Source organism: Girardinichthys multiradiatus, chromosome 11 (genome assembly GCF_021462225.1).
Source record: "Girardinichthys multiradiatus isolate DD_20200921_A chromosome 11, DD_fGirMul_XY1, whole genome shotgun sequence".
In the NCBI taxonomy this organism is placed as follows: domain Eukaryota; kingdom Metazoa; phylum Chordata; class Actinopteri; order Cyprinodontiformes; family Goodeidae; genus Girardinichthys; species Girardinichthys multiradiatus.
In genome coordinates, this window is record NC_061804.1 from 40,403,541 (window position 1) to 40,421,530 (window position 17,990).

Consider the following 17,990-nt stretch of genomic DNA (forward strand, 5'->3'; position numbering starts at 1 on the left):
TTATTTGAGTGTTCCCTTTATTTTTTTTGAGCAGTGTATATGTATTATTGTCAAAGAGGACTGTAAGATTGTTTATTATGCGGGTTACAGATACAAATCAACTATTTTCATAATTAATGATAGGATTACCCTAGAGTAAAGTGATGACTATTAATAATATACAGTCCATGTTAGAGGGGTCTGATAATATTCTCTTTTGACCTGTTATTTCTATCTGTTTCAGGGTTGTCCAAGCATCCCTCTCTGATGGTAGGAAGTCTTCAAAGCGTTGATGGTTCCAGATGTATATACTTTGAACGGCCACTAGAGGACAACAGATACCTATCTAAGAAAAGAGAATGTCGATCTATTTTTAGAATCTGTGCTGTACAGCATGAAGTAGCCCTAATCATGTTGTGTAGCTGCAGTGTTGTCACTTTTATTATATGTTAAAGCTACAACATTAGAATCTCCTTTGTTACCTGCTGGAAAACTCCTAGTTGAAGACTCTTTCCTGCCACTGCAAATTGGTTTGGGATTAAAGTGATCTGCTGTAATTATCCCAAGCCAACACTTAATCTGCAACTGCTATGCCGGAAATAGATAGCTTACAGGATGTTACTCATCTGCTCCACCTCTTTGCCTACACTCTACCGTATTACACTGAGATGGATTTCTTCTTAACAGTACAGAAGCAGAAAGAGGAAAGTGGATACCCAATATCCTGTTGACTTAACATATATAAGGTTTTACTTCATTCTTATAGATCACAGTCTACTATACTGTCAGCAATGTTAAATCAGAAACGTGACTGTAAGATTGTTGTAAATTGGTAGACAAAGTTTCAAAAAGGACTTGCAAATATTTAAATGTACAAACCACAGATATGTCCTAAGATAACCACAGGTCTTAGTCCATAATAGTATGCAATGGCTCATAGAAACAGGTCACTGTCATGATATATGATGATACATGATGTTATTGATTACTATTTTGAAGTTTCTAGATACTCTACTGAACCGTAAATATCATGGTACCAACCAAAAATACTGCTAATTTAAAATTTTATTGTGTCACCACTGTTTAGTTCAAAAAAGCAATTTCTTGATGTGGGATTTTTCCCCAATGAAAACATTTTATTGAAATAAAAGGTTGTACTTTTCTACAGTTTTCAGTGTGAGATGATGCTTGTACCATAGCTGCTGCTCAGGTTTGTTGTGCTTGCATTTACCTGACAGAACGATGATCCATGAGCACCTCCGTCATCCAACTAAACACACACTGCCCAGTAAAGCCCACTGAGCAAGGGACAAAAGCTTTTTAGAATGCAACAGAGAAATTCAAGTAATATAAATAAACAATAAAAGCTGAAGAAAGTACCTGTTAAATGTTTCTGTAAGATAAAATTATAAGAAATGCAATTTTTGTTAAGGAATAAAATAGCATGCCCACACAAGAATATCACCTCAGGTGCACATTATGAGAACATCATTACTCAGCGATCTGAAGGAGGTTTGCATTATTTAAACCTCTGACATTTAGTTTGATGCTCCTGATGGTTGAAGTCAAAGTGATCACCATGGTGAGATCCAAAGAGCTGTCTGAGGCCTGCAGAAAGATGACTGTAGTAGCCTATGAGTCTGGTAAGGGATTTAAAGAGGTCTCAAAAGAATTTCATAGCAGCTTTTTCCCTGTATGAAAAATTGTCTGCATGATGGGCCCTACAGCAGGCTCTTGATACCAGTTTAAAAGTGCATGGCTGTACAATCAAAAAGAGAGGTGTGGAAGGAGGAACCATTTCCTCTCTCAGAAAGCAATGAAGGCCAGACTAAAGTTTGCCAGAGAGAATGTAGGCAAACACCAGTACTTCATGGGCAGATGAGCGTCAAATAGAACTATTTGGACAGCAGAACAAGGACATGTCTGACAAAATATAGCATTCCAGGAAAAGTAACTTGTACCAATTGTGTAGCATCAACCAGGTGGAAGTGTACTGGTTTGGGGACACCTTGCTGCAGCAGGACCTGACCAGTTTACCATCATAGAATCCATCATAAATTCTACTGTATATCAGGATCAGAATCCCTTTGTTGTCATTGTACAAAAAAAAAAAAAAGCACAACACAATTTTAAAAATAGTAGCTCTCAAAGACAGTGCAACAGAAAAACAGGTGCAGTTTAAACAAGTATTATATAGTTGTACACACATATATGCATACATATACATATACATGTATACACATACATAATATAGATAGAAGCAAATAATAAAGAAACAACCGGAAAGTAATGTTCAAGATGTTAGAACATTACACTGTTTGTATTGATATGAAAATGAAAATTCTTTAGGTTTTGGATGAATTTGCGGCATTCAGTGCAACAACAGCTTTTGGGTTTGCCCTGAAACGCCTTTCCTAAAAGTAAGAGTTCAAAGAGGTGGTGACCAGGGTGTGAGGGGTCCCTGATGATGCTGTGGGCTCTCTGGAAGCAGTGTTTATGACTCTCTGGAGCTGCTTCCTCTCTGCCGCAGTGCAGCTGTGGAACCACAGCTAAATGCTGTGGCTCAACACCAACTCCACTGAGCAGCGGCAGAAGGACATTAAGAGCTCAGTTTTCAGGTTGTTTTTTCTGAGAATCCTCAGGAAATAGACTCTCTGCTGTGCCTTCTTTAGGATTTAGGTGGAGTTTGCAGTCCAGGTCAGTTCTTCACTAATGTAAGTGCCCAGGAACCTGACGTCTGGCATCATCTGCACACTGTCCTTGTTTATGGTGATGGGCTGAATGTCCGGTTTACACCTCTTAAAGACGACATTCAGTTCCTTTCACTTGGAGGTGTTCAAGATAAGGTTGTTGGTGGTGCACGAAACAGACAATCGATCCACCTCTATTCTATTAGCAGTCTTATCTCCTCTGGAAATGAGCCCCACCACTGTGGTATCATCAGTAAAGAATTATGATGGTGTTGTTCGGGTAAGTGGGGATAAAGTCGTGGATATAGAGGGTGAAGAATAGGGGGCTTAGCACAGAGCCCTGTGGAGAGCCGTTGCTCAGTGCTGAGGACAGGTGGGATCTTACTCTCACCCTCTAGGAGCGGTCTGTCAGAAAGTCCATAATACAACAGCAGATGTTGTGGTGGAGACACATGTCCGCGAGCTTGCTCACCAATCTGCTCGGGATGATGGTACCGAAAGCCGAGCTGAAGTCCAAGTAGAGCAGCCTCGCGTAGCTCCCTCACTGTTCCACATGTGTCAGTATGGTGTGCAGTGGCGATGGCATCCTCTGTAGACCAGTTGGCTCTGTAGGCAAACTGGTGGGGGTCAAGTGCAGGTGACAGGTATGAAGCACTAGAAGCACTTCATAATGATGGGGGTTAATGCCACTGGGTGGTAGAGGGTGATTGAGGAAAATCAGAGAACATCTGAAAAAAATCAAGCAGAACTGGACAAAGCAACATGATAATGACTCAAAACATACCAGTTACCAGAAAGTCAGAGACTGCATACCTCTGCCACTCAACATAGAGTCACAGACGTCAAAGAAAAAAAATACTGGATCTGGACTGTGATCTGGATTACCACCAAAATGTTATGAATTCTTCCTTGGGCTAAGAGACACTGGTAAAAAAAAAAAAAAAATCATGAGAATTTGTCTGTAACTTTTCCATAAAATTGCTATTACAAACACAGACAGACAAACTGAAAACATAAAATTCAGATCCTGACCTTACTGATGTGCTGCAGGATGACTTAGGACAGGCTGAACATGCTGAAAACTCCTCACTGAACATCCATCAGCTGAAAGTGAAGAGTGGGCCAAGCCTTCCTCAGACCGATGGCAGAGGAAGATTCACAAAGTTTCTGACTGTATTCGTTTCAGCTAAAAGGGGTAACATATTTCTGTTGATGAGTAAACAAAGGCATGTTTGTGGTATTTACCTGTGATTAATTGGGTTTCTTTTTTTTTACATAACATTGCCATCCAAACATTTTATAATAAATAACAGAGTGTTTATTGGGATTCTACTTTTCTACATGACTGTAGATAGAGAGATCTAGAGAATTAATTGTCCAGACAAACAGATTTCAGCATTAGTTTTGGGTGAATAGAGGTACAGCTTCATGTTTGTATGCATTTCTACTTCCTATTAGGTGGTCAATTGCAACTGCTTTCCCCCTTTTTTTTCCTGTCAATACTCATGTTTTGTCAAAGGCCATGCCGCCCTGAGTGGTGAGCCATGAGTCTGTGCTGAGCCTGTGAGCTTTTCTTAACTCCACCCACACCGTGTCACATGAATTACCAACTGCAGCTCGGCCATGCACGCTCAGGTAGGAGAACCACTCCGGTGACTCTTCCATGAAGCGAAGCGCTGCAACAGGTTCTGGACAGTCCGTGTGTTCTGTTTGCTGATGTGGGCCGCTAGTTTGCAGGAGAATTGCTCACGGCAAGTATCTTCCTTTCTGAAGCTGTTATTTTGCGACATCCATGGAAATAAGCAACGAGTTTCTAATTGTTCCGCCTTGAGAAGGTAAAAAAATAAGCCTGCAGAGAAGCCAAGGTGAGTGTTTGTGCGCACTTTATTGGATTATCTTCATATAATCTGTCTCTTGGCCCGCAGAGGGATCATTGTGAGTTTATGTTGACTGATATGGCCTCGTCCCTGAGTCCTGCTGAAATAAACTTAGTTTCTGTAGATAGATTAAATTCCATTGTCAAAACATGACTTAATATACAGCCTAGTTCTGTGGAAAATGAAAGATTTTCTGACAGTTTTTAGAGAAATTGCAATTATTGTTGATTGATAAATAATCACTTATAATTTTAATCAAACGTTGCAAATAATATAGAAAGCCATTTGTGCTGCACATTAATAAACGAACAACGAATGCGAAAAATTTAATAAAATAATTGAACGTGCGAGCAAAGGGACACTATCTTTCCAAATTGAGAAATGGATGACAAGTTAAACTGAGTAAATATTAAAAGCTAAACTGATTTAAGAACAGATAAATGAAATAAAATACGAAATTATATGAAACGTAAACATGAAGGTAAATACATGAATAGATACACCAACCAAGAAGATAAAAGTATATTACTGTCATAAAAAGTGATTTAAAGAAAAGAAATATAAATGTAAGGCCATGTAAGTCTAAATATCTGAAAATAGATATTCAATAAAAATTAGGTTTATATTTAAAATGTTCAGTACTAAATGCATAACTGATGCCAAATCCCATCAGTCAATGTGACTGATGGGATTTCCCCCCCCCCCCACACACACACAAATACCTTTGACTTTAACAATGTATGGCAGCATCACTGAAATCTTTGCCTCAGTCCCTTGAAGCTGGCAGGGTGCATTGCAGGGAACATCTCACCTTAACTTGGAGAAGTTGTCTCATGTCCTGTGAGCATCTGATTAGCTTAGCAGCTGGTAATCTCATTGCCTTTGTTTCCTGCTTGAACCCTCCAAGTGTTTCCTGTGTGGAAAGTGAGTGTTCCCACTAATGAAAAGCACTTTTTGCCAAGTTTAGAAGGAGATTGAAGATATTATCGATGCATGCATATGTGAAAGTGTGGAAATAGAGAACAGTGACTGAGATGATAATGGACTGACATGATGAAGGCTCTGTGGAAGATAACTGGCTAAGATTAAGGATTATTGTATTGTTTTTAACTGGATCACAGCTAAAACTCTGTTCCATTTGTATTGCCCTGATAATGAGTTTGAAAATGAGCAAAAAAAAAATCCTGTTTTTATAAAAAGGAATTTTGACCAAAGCCATAAAAGTGGCAATGAAATTGTCCTGTTAAAGATTTCATGCCCCTTGAACCTTTTGCAAATAAACACAATTGAATTTCAGTGTATTTTATGGGAATTGTATGCGATGTACCAAGACAAGATAGTGCTTAATTGTAAACAAGAAAGTAAAGGCTACATGGTTTTCAAAGTTTTTGCAAATAAAGGTCAGAAAACTGTGGTATGCATTTGCATTTATTGCCCTTTACCATGATACCCCTAAATAAAATCCAGGGCAACTTATTGCTCTTTGAGGTAGGTCTCTTCCTGCACATTTAGAGACTGAGATGTTTGGCCATCTCTTTCTGCAAAATGGCTTCAACTCAGTCAGAATGGATGGAGAACATCTGTGAGCAGCAATTTAAAGTCTTGCCACCGATTCTAAAATGAATTTAGGTCTAAACTTAGATTTTTAGATTGTGACGTTTATCCTGTGGAATCCAACTGAAAAAGCTAATACTAATAGGGCAGCTTCTGATTGATTTCCTGTTCTTAACTTCACCCTGGCTGTTAATTCTATTGAATCCCATGAATCTGAAATAACATCCAGATATTCTAGTTGGATCCTTCTGACTTCACCAAATTTGCATTCTTTAGGTAAGACCACAGTTTGCAGAGGAACAATCAGAACAATGTCATTTTAAAAAGGTAAATTAAAAAAGTACAAAATGTTGCAAAACATTATTCCCTGTACCATGTTACAAATAAGACAGCCATCACAAAATTGGAAAGAATGACATTAAAACTGGACATTTCTCCAAAATGATCAAACAGTCAAAGCAGAACCTTGTCTTGGGGGCTACCAAGCAGCCAACAGCAACAATAGGATTGCTTTTTTTGCACCTCACACAAAACCTCCTGTTTTCTCCACATGTCAAGGCTAAGGAGTAGGGTCGCAAGACACAAACGTTTGTTCTAAAGAAAACATCCAGGCATAGTGCTTTCTTTAGAGTGGGTGAAATTATGAACAGCTTCAAATGTCTGTCTGTTTTCACAACATCTTTAGGTGTTTACTAGAAAGCTGAAGAAAAAGATGGGTGCTATTCTACAGCATCACTTTGAACCCATGTTGAAACTTAATTCAAATCAAATAAATTATGGGCTTTCTCATTTTTATGCATATTTAGGATCCCCATTCTTAGTTTTTTTTTTTTTTTTACAAACTCTTCCCCTTTGGCTTCATGTTGGCTTAATATTTAATAGCATAATGGAAACTGGTGTGTGGTTTTACATGAACTTGCATTTAAATCTTTTTAGAACCTGGTACAGACCTGATCCTCTGTAGAAACTCTAGCACAGACCTGGCTTTAAACAATATTATATAAGATGATCCTGCTTAAATACGGTAACTAATATCAAAATATATGACCTTTGATTGTTTCTGGCTATGCTATTCTCTGAACAAAGGTTGTAAAGATGCAGCCTATGTTGATTTTTAATAAAATGAGAAATGCTCAAGCATTAATCAAGTCAAGTTGTGAGTTTTCAATATTTGGGGCTCTCTAAAAACAGGAAAACAATAGGCTATTCTGGTTGGAAAAAGGCTCTTGTGATTTCATCTTTGTTTGATTCTTTTATTTAAAACACAATAATTCTTATAGTGTGCAAAATAATATATTGAGTATTGCAGGGATAAACAGATGAACTGCGTCGAAGTGTGATTAAAGTTTTCATCAGAATTAAAAAATGTGTGTGATTGCCCTTATAGAAACTTGGATGACAGCTAAAAATCAGTCAGGACTATGAGCTTGATGGATTTGGCCAACCAGTGCGCCTTGATCGTGATGGACAGCTTACCGGCAAATTACATTGAGGGGGCGTGGGCCTGTATGTTAATTCGCGGTACCTCATTAATGTCAGGATAAGGAAGTCCTTCTGCTCTCCTGATGTTGAACTTGTTTGTGTTTCTCTTCGCCCTTTTTCTCTCCCAAGAGAAATCCCCCAGATATTTATAACTGTGGTGTATATTCATCTGAAGGCAAACATGGTAAATGCTACATCTACTATTGCAGATAATTTTCATAATCTGCAAAGTATCTCTCTTTTTTTTAATGGGAAATTTCAATTGTTGCCTCAAGAAGCCTTTGCCTCAAATTTTCCAGTATGTTAAATGTCCAACAAGGCATAATAGGGTATTGGATAAATGTTATGGCACCATTAAAGAAGCTTTTAAATCTTATGTGTTGGAGCCATTGGGCTCCTCGGACCACAGATGTGTTCTCTTTGCCCCGGTCTATTAGTTGGTTCTTAAGTGAGGAAAGATTGGTCATAAAAAGGTTGCAGTATGGTCAGACAAAGCCATCAAAGATCTTAATGGCTGTTTTTACAGCACAAACTGGGAGGTATTAAAAGACTCTTGTAAGGATCTGGATGAACTGATTTTAAATATGTCTAGTTATATTGCTTTGTGTGAAAATAGCACCATCCCCCAAAAAATTATTACATTAATTCAATTCAGTTTATTAGCGCCAATTCACAACACATGCCGTCTCAAGGCACTTCACAAAGTCAGGTACATACATTCCAATTAATCCTAACCATTGAACAGTGCAGTTATGTTAGTTATTTATTCAAATTGGATAAAAAGTTTTTCTGTCTAAGGAAACCCAGCAGATTGCATCCAGTCAGTGACTTGCAGCATTCACTCCTCCTGGATGAGCATGTAGAGACAGTGGACAGTCACTGGTGTTGACTTTGCAGCAATCCCTCATACTGAGCATGCATGTAGCGACAGTGGAGAGGAAAAACTCCCTTTTAACAGGAAGAAACCTCCAGTAGAACCAGGCTCAGTGTGAGTGGCCATCTGCCACGACCAACTGGGGGTTTGAGAGAACCGAGCAGAGACACAAAGAGAACAAAGATCCAGGAGTCCTTTTTATGGGAAGGAAAAGTAAATGTTAATGGATGTAGCTCCTTTAGTCGTTTCATCTAGAAAGAAAGAACAGATCAACTCTGAGCCAGTTTTCAAGGTTAGAGTCTGAAAGAGAGCACATATAATTAGTCACAGTAAAAGCTCAGTCAATCGCCATGTCTAGGAGAGAGAAAGGGTTAAACACTGAAAGACCGGGCCATGCGTATCATCTCTAGGAACCACCAGTAAACCTGCAGTTTGAGAACGAAGTGCTCTGTTATATAAGTGCTTCTATTATACCCTAATAACAAGTTCCAGGTCAGTAAATCGTTGAAAATTGCCTAAATGAGAAAAAGTTGGCTTTTAAACAGTGGGATATGAATCTATATAAGAATGCTCAAAAGTTACTAATAAGGAAAATAAAGATGGCCAAGATTAAATACAGAGATAAAGTTCAGGAGGAACTTAAGAGCGGTAATGCTCGCAAGGCCTGGAGGAGAATTAAATCTATGATTGGTATACAGGATAAGCAATTAGGACTGTCTTACTGCAATAAGCCTGACCTTGCTCTTGCTGAAGAGCTAAACCAATTTTATGTCAGATTTGATTCTGGTGTCTTTACAAAAGACTTGTTAGAATACAGGACTGCTTCACAAGGTAGTAAGATCTGTATTGAAGATCTAGAAGTTTGGTGGATGTTTGGTGGAACAGACAAATACTAGGAAAAACCATGGCTCAGATTATGTTAGTGGCCGCTTACTTAAACATTGTGCCCCCTTCGTGTGTGGCCATTTTACATCTGTCTTTCAGAACTGATGCTAAAAAAAGTTCCTGCAATATGGAATGATTTTGTTATTATACCATTATTATACCATGATGCTACTGCTACACCATTGAATTAAGTTGTTGGGCATTTAGAGGGCATGAAAACATATGGAAGTCTATGTTTTATTGACTTTTCTTCAGCCTTTAACTGCATGCAGCCCCACATCTTGGCCAGGTTTACTGGCTGATCTTTCAGGTATTTGACATTGGCACCATCTGTTGGCTGGTGGATTTTCTGTCGAGGGGCCTCAGAGAACACGAGGTAATAACACAGCTGAACCTCAGGGTTGTGTGTTATCACCCTTGCTATTCATGCTCTACACTGATGAGTGCCAGAGCCAAATAGAGACACCGTTCATCATTACATTTGCAGATGACTATGTAATTGTTAGCCCTTTGCAGAACAAGGAGGTAGGCCATGGGCTAGTTCAACATCAGTTCTCAATGATCCGCGGTAATCTTTGCATACTCGGGAGTTCAGGCTCCTACCATCAACAAGGAGGTTTACATACACCCATAAGGCAAGATCTAACCGATAACTGAGGTCTCTTATTCCCTTGGCTGTTAGGTTTTTAAATCATTTCTGATAGTTGTGCTGCTTGGAGTTCTGATTTGATATTATTCTGATATTATCATGTAATGTTGTTTTAATGACCTTTTTTCTTGTGTGTGTGTGTGTGTGTGTGTGTGTGTGTGTGGTGACTTGTAGACTGTTATAAATAAATTGCCCCTTGGGGACAATAAAGTATTCTAAAGTCTAAATAATGTATATATAAATAATGTAATCTATAAGAGTTATTTAGTAAAATGCCTTTTACATAGAGACTAGACAAAAATATAGAACACCTGCTAAATGTGGTTGTAATTTTCAACAACTGTTTGCAAAGAATATTGTGCTTTTTTGTCCTTCCTTTCAAAGAATAGCACCACGTACTGACATTGGCTTATTATACTTCTGTTGCACTGGTTGGTCAATTACTATCTGCTCAGGTAGCCACACTGCAACAATACATACTTGCTGTTTTAAATTTGAAACAGCCTGAAGAGTGATAGGTGGCGCTTCTTTATTTTCCAAGTAAGACCCTGTCATGACTAGTTGTGGTTTTTGCAACCAGAAGTATTGGCAAAAGTCTATTTTTTTTTTGTATGCAAGAGAGAAGTGTAATGGCTTTATTGCAGCCAGGTAACCAGCAGTGTTGTGCAACTAGTGGGAGAGGTGCTTTGTGCTTCTACACTATGATTCAAACAACAGGAGAAGCCTCAGATCACCACAGTATCTTTTTTGCCATTTTATTCCAAAACACAGGAACATTTTAGTGGTTTTAAAACCATGTCTTTTTTAACCTTAGTATAGAGTTGTGCCTTAACTTTGTCAACCCCCATTGGCTAAATATGCAAACTATTGTTTGTACTTAGTAAAGCACCCTTATGCCTTTATGACATGCTGCACATGTGATTTAAAGTAAGGCTGGGCGATTAATTACAAATATATCCTCATTGCAATATCAGTGAGCGCAATATTAAGAATGCAAAGGCATGTTTGGAATGCACAAATCGTTGAGTATTCCATTGCAAGTGTCAGACGTTCACATTTTCCTTGTCATCTTGTTGGATGAAGTTTCTCTGTATTGGATACCCCTAAACCTGACATGCATAGCGGTGACAATTTTCAGTGTAGTGGCCTGCCACGTTGAAATGCGCTGTCAAGAACCCTGCCTATATTGTGAAATCTTTGGGTTGTTCGGATCATAAAAAGATCAATCCATTTAATCCACACCTAGTTGTGTAAACAGGTGTTCAGTCTGATCCAGTTTTCGGTTCCGTATTTTCCTGTATAGGCTTATAGCCTACACATTCCAACATTACAGGATGCAGCGTTGTTGTCATCAGCCATGTTACTATTTAAAGCGTTGTTCCTTTTTACAGAGGCCACTCTGTATTTGGTCTTCATTTTTTTCTCTCCTCTGAATGTGATTTTCCTTTTTAATTTCATTTCATATCATACAGAAGCAGAAGTGAAGCAGTCAGTCAGTCAGAAGCAAATTTAGGTTGACCCTCTGCCATGTTGTAGTTTGTTCTGTTAAGAGATAAGGACAAAGAAGCAGTTTGTTTTCTAAAGCCGGTTGACCAGGAAACCGACCCTTATCTGTGAAGGACATTGCTATTTGTTCCAGCATCGTTTCAACAATATAGATAAGGGAAAATGTAGATTTCGGATGAGATTAGACATTAGATTAATTTCCTACATGAAAAACTTCCTCCTTCTAACTCAGCTGAAGAAAACTGAAAATGGTCTCCTCTTTATTGCAGATGGCATCATCAGGAATAGGCGTGTTTAATATATATCATGATACCTGTCTTTCTGTATTTAACACTGTCTTTCTCCTAGACCAGGGGTGTCCAAAGTGTGGCCCGGGGGCCATTTGCGGCCCTAGAAATGATTTTGTGCAGCCCCCGACCACAGATCAAGAATGATACAAATTCGGCATGCCAGCAAAGGTGGTTTATACAGACACTTCTTACATTTTTAGGGCAACATTTTGACCACAAAATTAAAATGTTCTTGGAAGGGAATTTCTTTTGTTTTTTTGCAGCACTAGTGGTCTTTATTATTTTTTGTTATTTTCTGAAAGCAAGCAGACATAAAATGGAGTGGAGAGAGGGGGAAGACATGCAGCACAGGTCACCGGGACAGCTGTGTCGAGGACTGAAGTCTCCGTATTCAGGTTGCATGTTCTACCGCTAGGCCACGCACCACGCCCAATGGAAAATTTTAGGTGCCACACAAAGTATCTTTTATTAACCACGTTTTTTACTATTTTAAAGAAAGAGTGACCATATCTAGTTCTTTTTGCTCACCCACAAGATTTTTTTATCTGGACAAAAGTAGAAAACAATCAAACCAAAAGAATTTAGAAAACTATAAGCATTTCTTTTAATAAGGCATTTCAGCAAAACCCTTTTTAATTCTTTGATCGATATGATTTAGAGATCCCATTTCTTCAAAATTCAGACTACATTGTTAGATGTTTAGTTTATTGTAGATCAAACAAAAAAATCACAATTAAATAACTTTTGCATGTTTAATCAAAAAGAATTCAGATTTTTGTGACCCTCGAGTACTTTCAACCTGACACTTTTGGTCCACATGAATAAAAAGTTTGCATTATATTGCCAAATGTATTTGTCTGTCTACTTTTACATGTACAGGAACTTTGATGACATCCTGATCTTTATAAGGTCCAGTTTGTTAATGGACCCATCGTTGCCAGCAATAGCGACCTTAGCTAGTCTATAAACATCTTCTACAAAGTTTAGGTGTGTGTTCATAGTTAGTTGAGAAAACCAGAATTGCAGCTTCAGCCATAATTCATCCCAAAGGTGTAGAAAGAAGAAGAAAGGTTGAGGTCTGGACTCTGCAGGCCAGTCAAGTTTCTCTACACCAAACTTTACACACCTGCAACCATCAAAGTGATTGGAACACTGGAATGTGTACTCAGAAGTACCCATAAGTACCTTGGTGTTATCAATATCTGAATGTTACCAATTGGTTGCCACATCATTTTAGCTTAATAGTGGTGATTGAAAAATTCATCAGACTATAAGATACATTTCGATTATTTCCTCAGGTTCAGAGATTGTTACAAGGTCAACAACTAAACGCAATTGGTTTGTCTTCCTTGGATAGATAATGGTTTACCAATTAACATAAAATAATAGACTAAAACTGAATATATTTTAGTGGAAATGAATCATACTGTATGACTGAATCGGATTGATTTGATCGGAATTAGGATCAAATGAGATTCTAAATGATCAACACAAATTGGACCTCTGTCTTGATTGGCAAAAGCTACATTGAATTGATTCATCTGTCTGGAATTCATAAATTGGTTTAAAGAATGAAGATGACAAAATGACATGCAAACATTTCAATTGAACCTGAAAGCCCCTTTTCCTTTCAAGCATATTATGCAATTTTATGAGCAGAGAAGTCCTGGGGGGCTTTTATCACCAAACCAAGCAAGCATCAAAGACTGATCCCTTACTCTTTGATATAATGTGAGCAACATGGACTACATTCAGCTTTCAGCTTGGTTGTATTATATACTGCAGCCTTTCTCTTGAAAACTAATTCACAACTTGACAATCAGAAAAAGCTATATTGCTGACAATCACTAAGATTATTGATGGATTTATAAATGTAAGGATTATGATTATTGATTAATTAATATTTATCAAAAATTATAATTAAAAATCATAATTCAGGAAAATAATTTCTTAACCAAAAATCATTACTTACAAATAGAAATCAGAGTTGTCCTCTGGTGTTGTGATTATGGGCTCAAAGCTCTTAATAATTACATTTAGTTATTTACCATTAATAATTCATAATGTCACTGTTTATTCAACTGCTTCACCGAAGGTGGGGGAACTTTGACCTTTATTTGACAGATAAATCACTCTTGCACGAAATAAATACAAACGCTTCTCTTAATTATATATATGAAGATTTATTGAAGCCAAATAATTCTGATATACCATTATTCTGGTCCAAAAACCTTCACCTAACTAACAAGCACCGTTCTACACAAAGGGAATAAAAAATGACTACCTAACAACAACAACAATAATAATAAAAGAAAATGTATGTGCATTGAGTGTCTATGACGATCAAACTAGCAGTTTTACGACAAAATGTGCAATTTGGGTAAAGTTGGAAAGAGTAGCCTTCCTAATAGCGGCGAGCTGTTAAAACAGCCACTATCAGCTGATTGCCCAAAATCTCGAACAAAGAGTCATAAAACTCTGAGGTAGGAACTCAGTGGAAAACTTTATCAGCTGGACAAAAACATGAACACGCACCTTGTACAGCAAATCAAACGCAGCTTAGCATAAAACTCTTTAATCAGTATTGTGTGCAACAAGTTGATACCTTGGATTGACTACTGGTGAGTCTAAATCACCTTGACAATGCTTCATCCTGCCCAGACCTCTAAATGCACATATCCGATTTAATATAAAAAGAAAGAAATTACTTAGATGTTGATTTCTTCTTTCCACCAGTTGAGGATGGGTCAGGTCTGAAGAAAACGAGTGGTGGGGATCATGCGTCCGTGATCAACTCAAAAACGGTAAACTTCACATCTGCCCAAGATAGGAAAATATGAAGAACCGTTTAGTCGACTGAATCAACAAGGAGGAAACTCATCTTCTTGGAAATAAAACCTGCGGGTTTTTCACCTGCGCCGGGTGTCGCCATGGTCTTCAATCGGTTTATGAATCTTCTGATCTCCAGCTTTCAAGCTCTTCCGAGAATGGCCTTGTGGAGCAAAAGTTCGCCTACAAGCTTTTGTCTCTCCAGAAATGCGCCTCTGTTGCTTTGTCCCATTAGACTCGCTTGAAATGGACACGAAAGTTTATTTTCTGCGGGTTTTATAATCCCGGGTGACATCAGAGCTGCGACGTCTGTTGAGCTGCGCATGTTGAACTGCCCACCAAAAAGGATGACCCCAACATAAATGGATAATTTTTCATGTAGAATATTTTTTCAGAGACCAGTAAAAGAAATGGGTTTTTTGAGCAACCGTCTTGTAGCCAGTTACAGAGCAGGATGCTTTCTCCTTCTGACTACCAACCGACTGGTTTCTATGTTTTTTCAGAAGTCTTTAGATTGCCTAAGACTGACCCATTGATGGTTAAACAGAAACCATATCATTATGTCTGTCCTAGACAAGAGTCAGCAGTAAATAGTATGTTGATTTGCTCTTACAAGTGTTGTCACACCAAACAAGGCTGAAGGCTGGCAACATATTTGTTTTGCTGGGTTATAAAAAGTGTATACATCTCAGCAACATGACAAGACACAGCATGTAGAGGAAAGTGTAATTAGGTGTTCAAGCACTAGGCTGTTTTTGAAGGCTTCTGTAACACCTTCTTGCTTTCTTCAGGGTTCCCAGTCCTGTGTGGGATGTTAACAGACTGGAGGTGCGTTGAGGCTGAAGGAGCATGGTGAAACACCAACCCTTACAGGTCTACGAGAAGCAGGTCTTTTTGTCGTTCATCACTGGGATCTATGGTTGCCGCTGGAAACGTTACCAGCGTTCTCAAGACGAGAGTTCGAAGGTAGGAGAATAATACTGGACTATGTCCTCATTTTGTATTGATAACATAAAATGGTTATGATGCTAAGAAATATGTGTCTATACCTGAAGATTATAATTTCCTTTTTAGGGGAAGAGGGATAAGTTTATATGTGAAATAAATGCAACAATCTCTTGCAAAACAATTACTAAAACAATTAAAACATTTAAAAAACATTTAAAGGTAGCTAGTAACAAAGTGTTTCAACAGATGGCTTCCTTATAATTTTTATACTGTGTGAAGAACATTTGCTTTGCAAAAAGCCATCTCATTCACAGCAAGAGAAGATGTCTACATTAAGACACCCAATGATGTCCAATTTTGGTTAAAAGCCAAAAGTTAACCTTTTCACAATAAGATATCTGCATTCATGCATGCAATGATGTCTAAAACGAGAAAGGCCAAAGCTTGCTGCACCATGCACATTGTTAAAAAGTTGTCTACATCAAGCAGTTTATGGACTTCTCAATTTGGCTGCAAAGTGAGAGACAAAAAGATGTCTTAATTGCAGCGTAAAAAAAAAAAAGACATCTGCATGAAGACATCTAATGATTCATAAAATGGGTATAACAACATCTGATTCTTATCCATGACACAGAACAGGCATCTTTGTGATGATGTCCACTGAAGTAACTTTTGTAAAAATGTTGAGGGTAAAAATCCGTCACCTCAGAGACAAAGTAAAAGACGTCCTTTTCTGGACTTCCATTTTTTCGGTCTCCAAAAAGACAAATACAATAAAAGTTCAATAATATAATAAAAGTGATCCAGGTAATTATGACCTAAAATACCACTTTAAATCCATGTGTCTTTATTTTTAAAGAATGTTGGCAAAATCCGAGAAACCAGAAACCTTCATCATGATGGTACAATGAGCTAAAATAAACGTAAGTCTTTTCTCAGTTTATGATACCCTGATCATTCAGTCCCAATTTCTTAACTTAGCCGTAAGCAGATTTGAAGTAGACCTTTGGTACTGACATGAAAACAAATGTTTTCAATGAGACGGATTTTTAATACCTAATACAATTAAGTAGCTTTTTAATTGTTATAGTTAATAATTCACCATTTTTAGGGATTATCCTTCACTACTTGTAGATGCCATTTGTTTATATCTTGAATCACCTTTGGTTGTTCCAGAATAGGGCTGAAGGGGAACAAGCCAAAGGTACTTAGTAAAAACGGTCAAGGGCCACTATACCAAATTATTCTTTTTTACTTTACGTCTCTTGTCACAATCCCATCGCTCAGCTTTAAACATTTGGATTTAGAGAACTTTTCAATATTATTTCAAAAGTCTGAAACAAACCCTTTAGATGCTCATCTCATTCTTTCTGTGTGGAAAATTCTCCAAAGGCTTCCAAAGAAGGCCCTAGTAACTGCTACTGAACTATTGAAGTATGTTCTTTATAAAGGTTGCTGTACATTTAGTGCAGCATTGAAATGTTTTAAACAGGTGCCAGACATCCAGCTGTGTTTATTAACCCGCTGCGCTGCCACAGCTCCTGCTGTTGCATGTCTCCTTTATCACAAAGGTCCAGCGGTTCTGCCATAAATCAGCCCATTTACTCAGTTTCTAAGCTGGGAAGTGTTTATGTGTAAACCAAGAAGAGAAAAAGCATCCAATCATACAGCTGCCTCACTGCAATCTGTGTTATTTTCAAAGCGCCATGTTGTCTTCCTCATTGTAGTCAAACTTGTGGCAGTGTTCTGCATTCAAACAGTGAAACAGTGTCTCCTTCCACTGCAGCACAGTGGTGTCTGACAGCTCCCTGTATTAGGACACCCAGCCTCCCTTTCATCAGGGTTCTGAGCTTGTGCTTCTCTCACATTATTTTAATAGTCACATATTTAAACAGTAATATGTTTTAATTGTGAGTAAAATAAGAGGAACTCTTTGAGTTCCATTTATAAGTTTACAATGTGAGGTTTTAACTGAGATTTCCTAAATTTACTCAAGACAAGACAGCCAAAGTGGCAGTTCTGTACACAAGTATAAGTGGTGTGCTACACATGTGATCACTGTCTGGTCTATGTAAGACAAGCCCCACGGGAGGGCTTGAGTTACAGCTCATAACAAAGAATAGTTCATCTCATTTATCTTCACTAAGATAAATCTAACAAAGAAACTGTCTTCGGATCAAATGGGAGCACAAATATCCAACCTAAAACTAACTGTACAGCAGTCAAAAGTCTGCAGTTTTGCTCCTTTGTGTCCTTATTATTGCTATGGCTGAGATTAAAACTTCCTCATAAAATTGGAACTTCTTCAGGCAAACTCTGGAGCTTCACTAGTCCAAACAGCAGCATCTCTCCTCGCTGCTGCTCCTGCCACCCCCCACCTGAGTAGAACGGAGCCGCAGCACTTAAAACCAGTGTCATTATTCAGCA

The 17,990-nt window shown here is 38.1% G+C and overlaps 1 protein-coding gene across 3 annotated transcripts in view; it reads left to right on the forward strand.

The window, feature by feature from the left end:
- Positions 1 to 4,258: 4,258 nt before the first annotated feature.
- Positions 4,259 to 17,990, forward strand: part of gdpd5a (glycerophosphodiester phosphodiesterase domain containing 5a) — a 35,051-nt gene continuing 21,319 nt past the window's right edge. The window contains exons 1-2 of one of the 3 annotated variants that reach the window (XM_047378242.1): positions 4,259 to 4,534; positions 15,407 to 15,581. In XM_047378242.1, the coding sequence (XP_047234198.1) occupies positions 15,465 to 15,581 (117 nt within the window). In that variant the 5' untranslated portion in view covers positions 4,259 to 4,534; positions 15,407 to 15,464. The remainder of the gene's footprint in view (positions 4,535 to 15,406; positions 15,582 to 17,990) is intronic. The other 2 variants (XM_047378244.1, XM_047378243.1) reach the window with 2 other exon arrangements.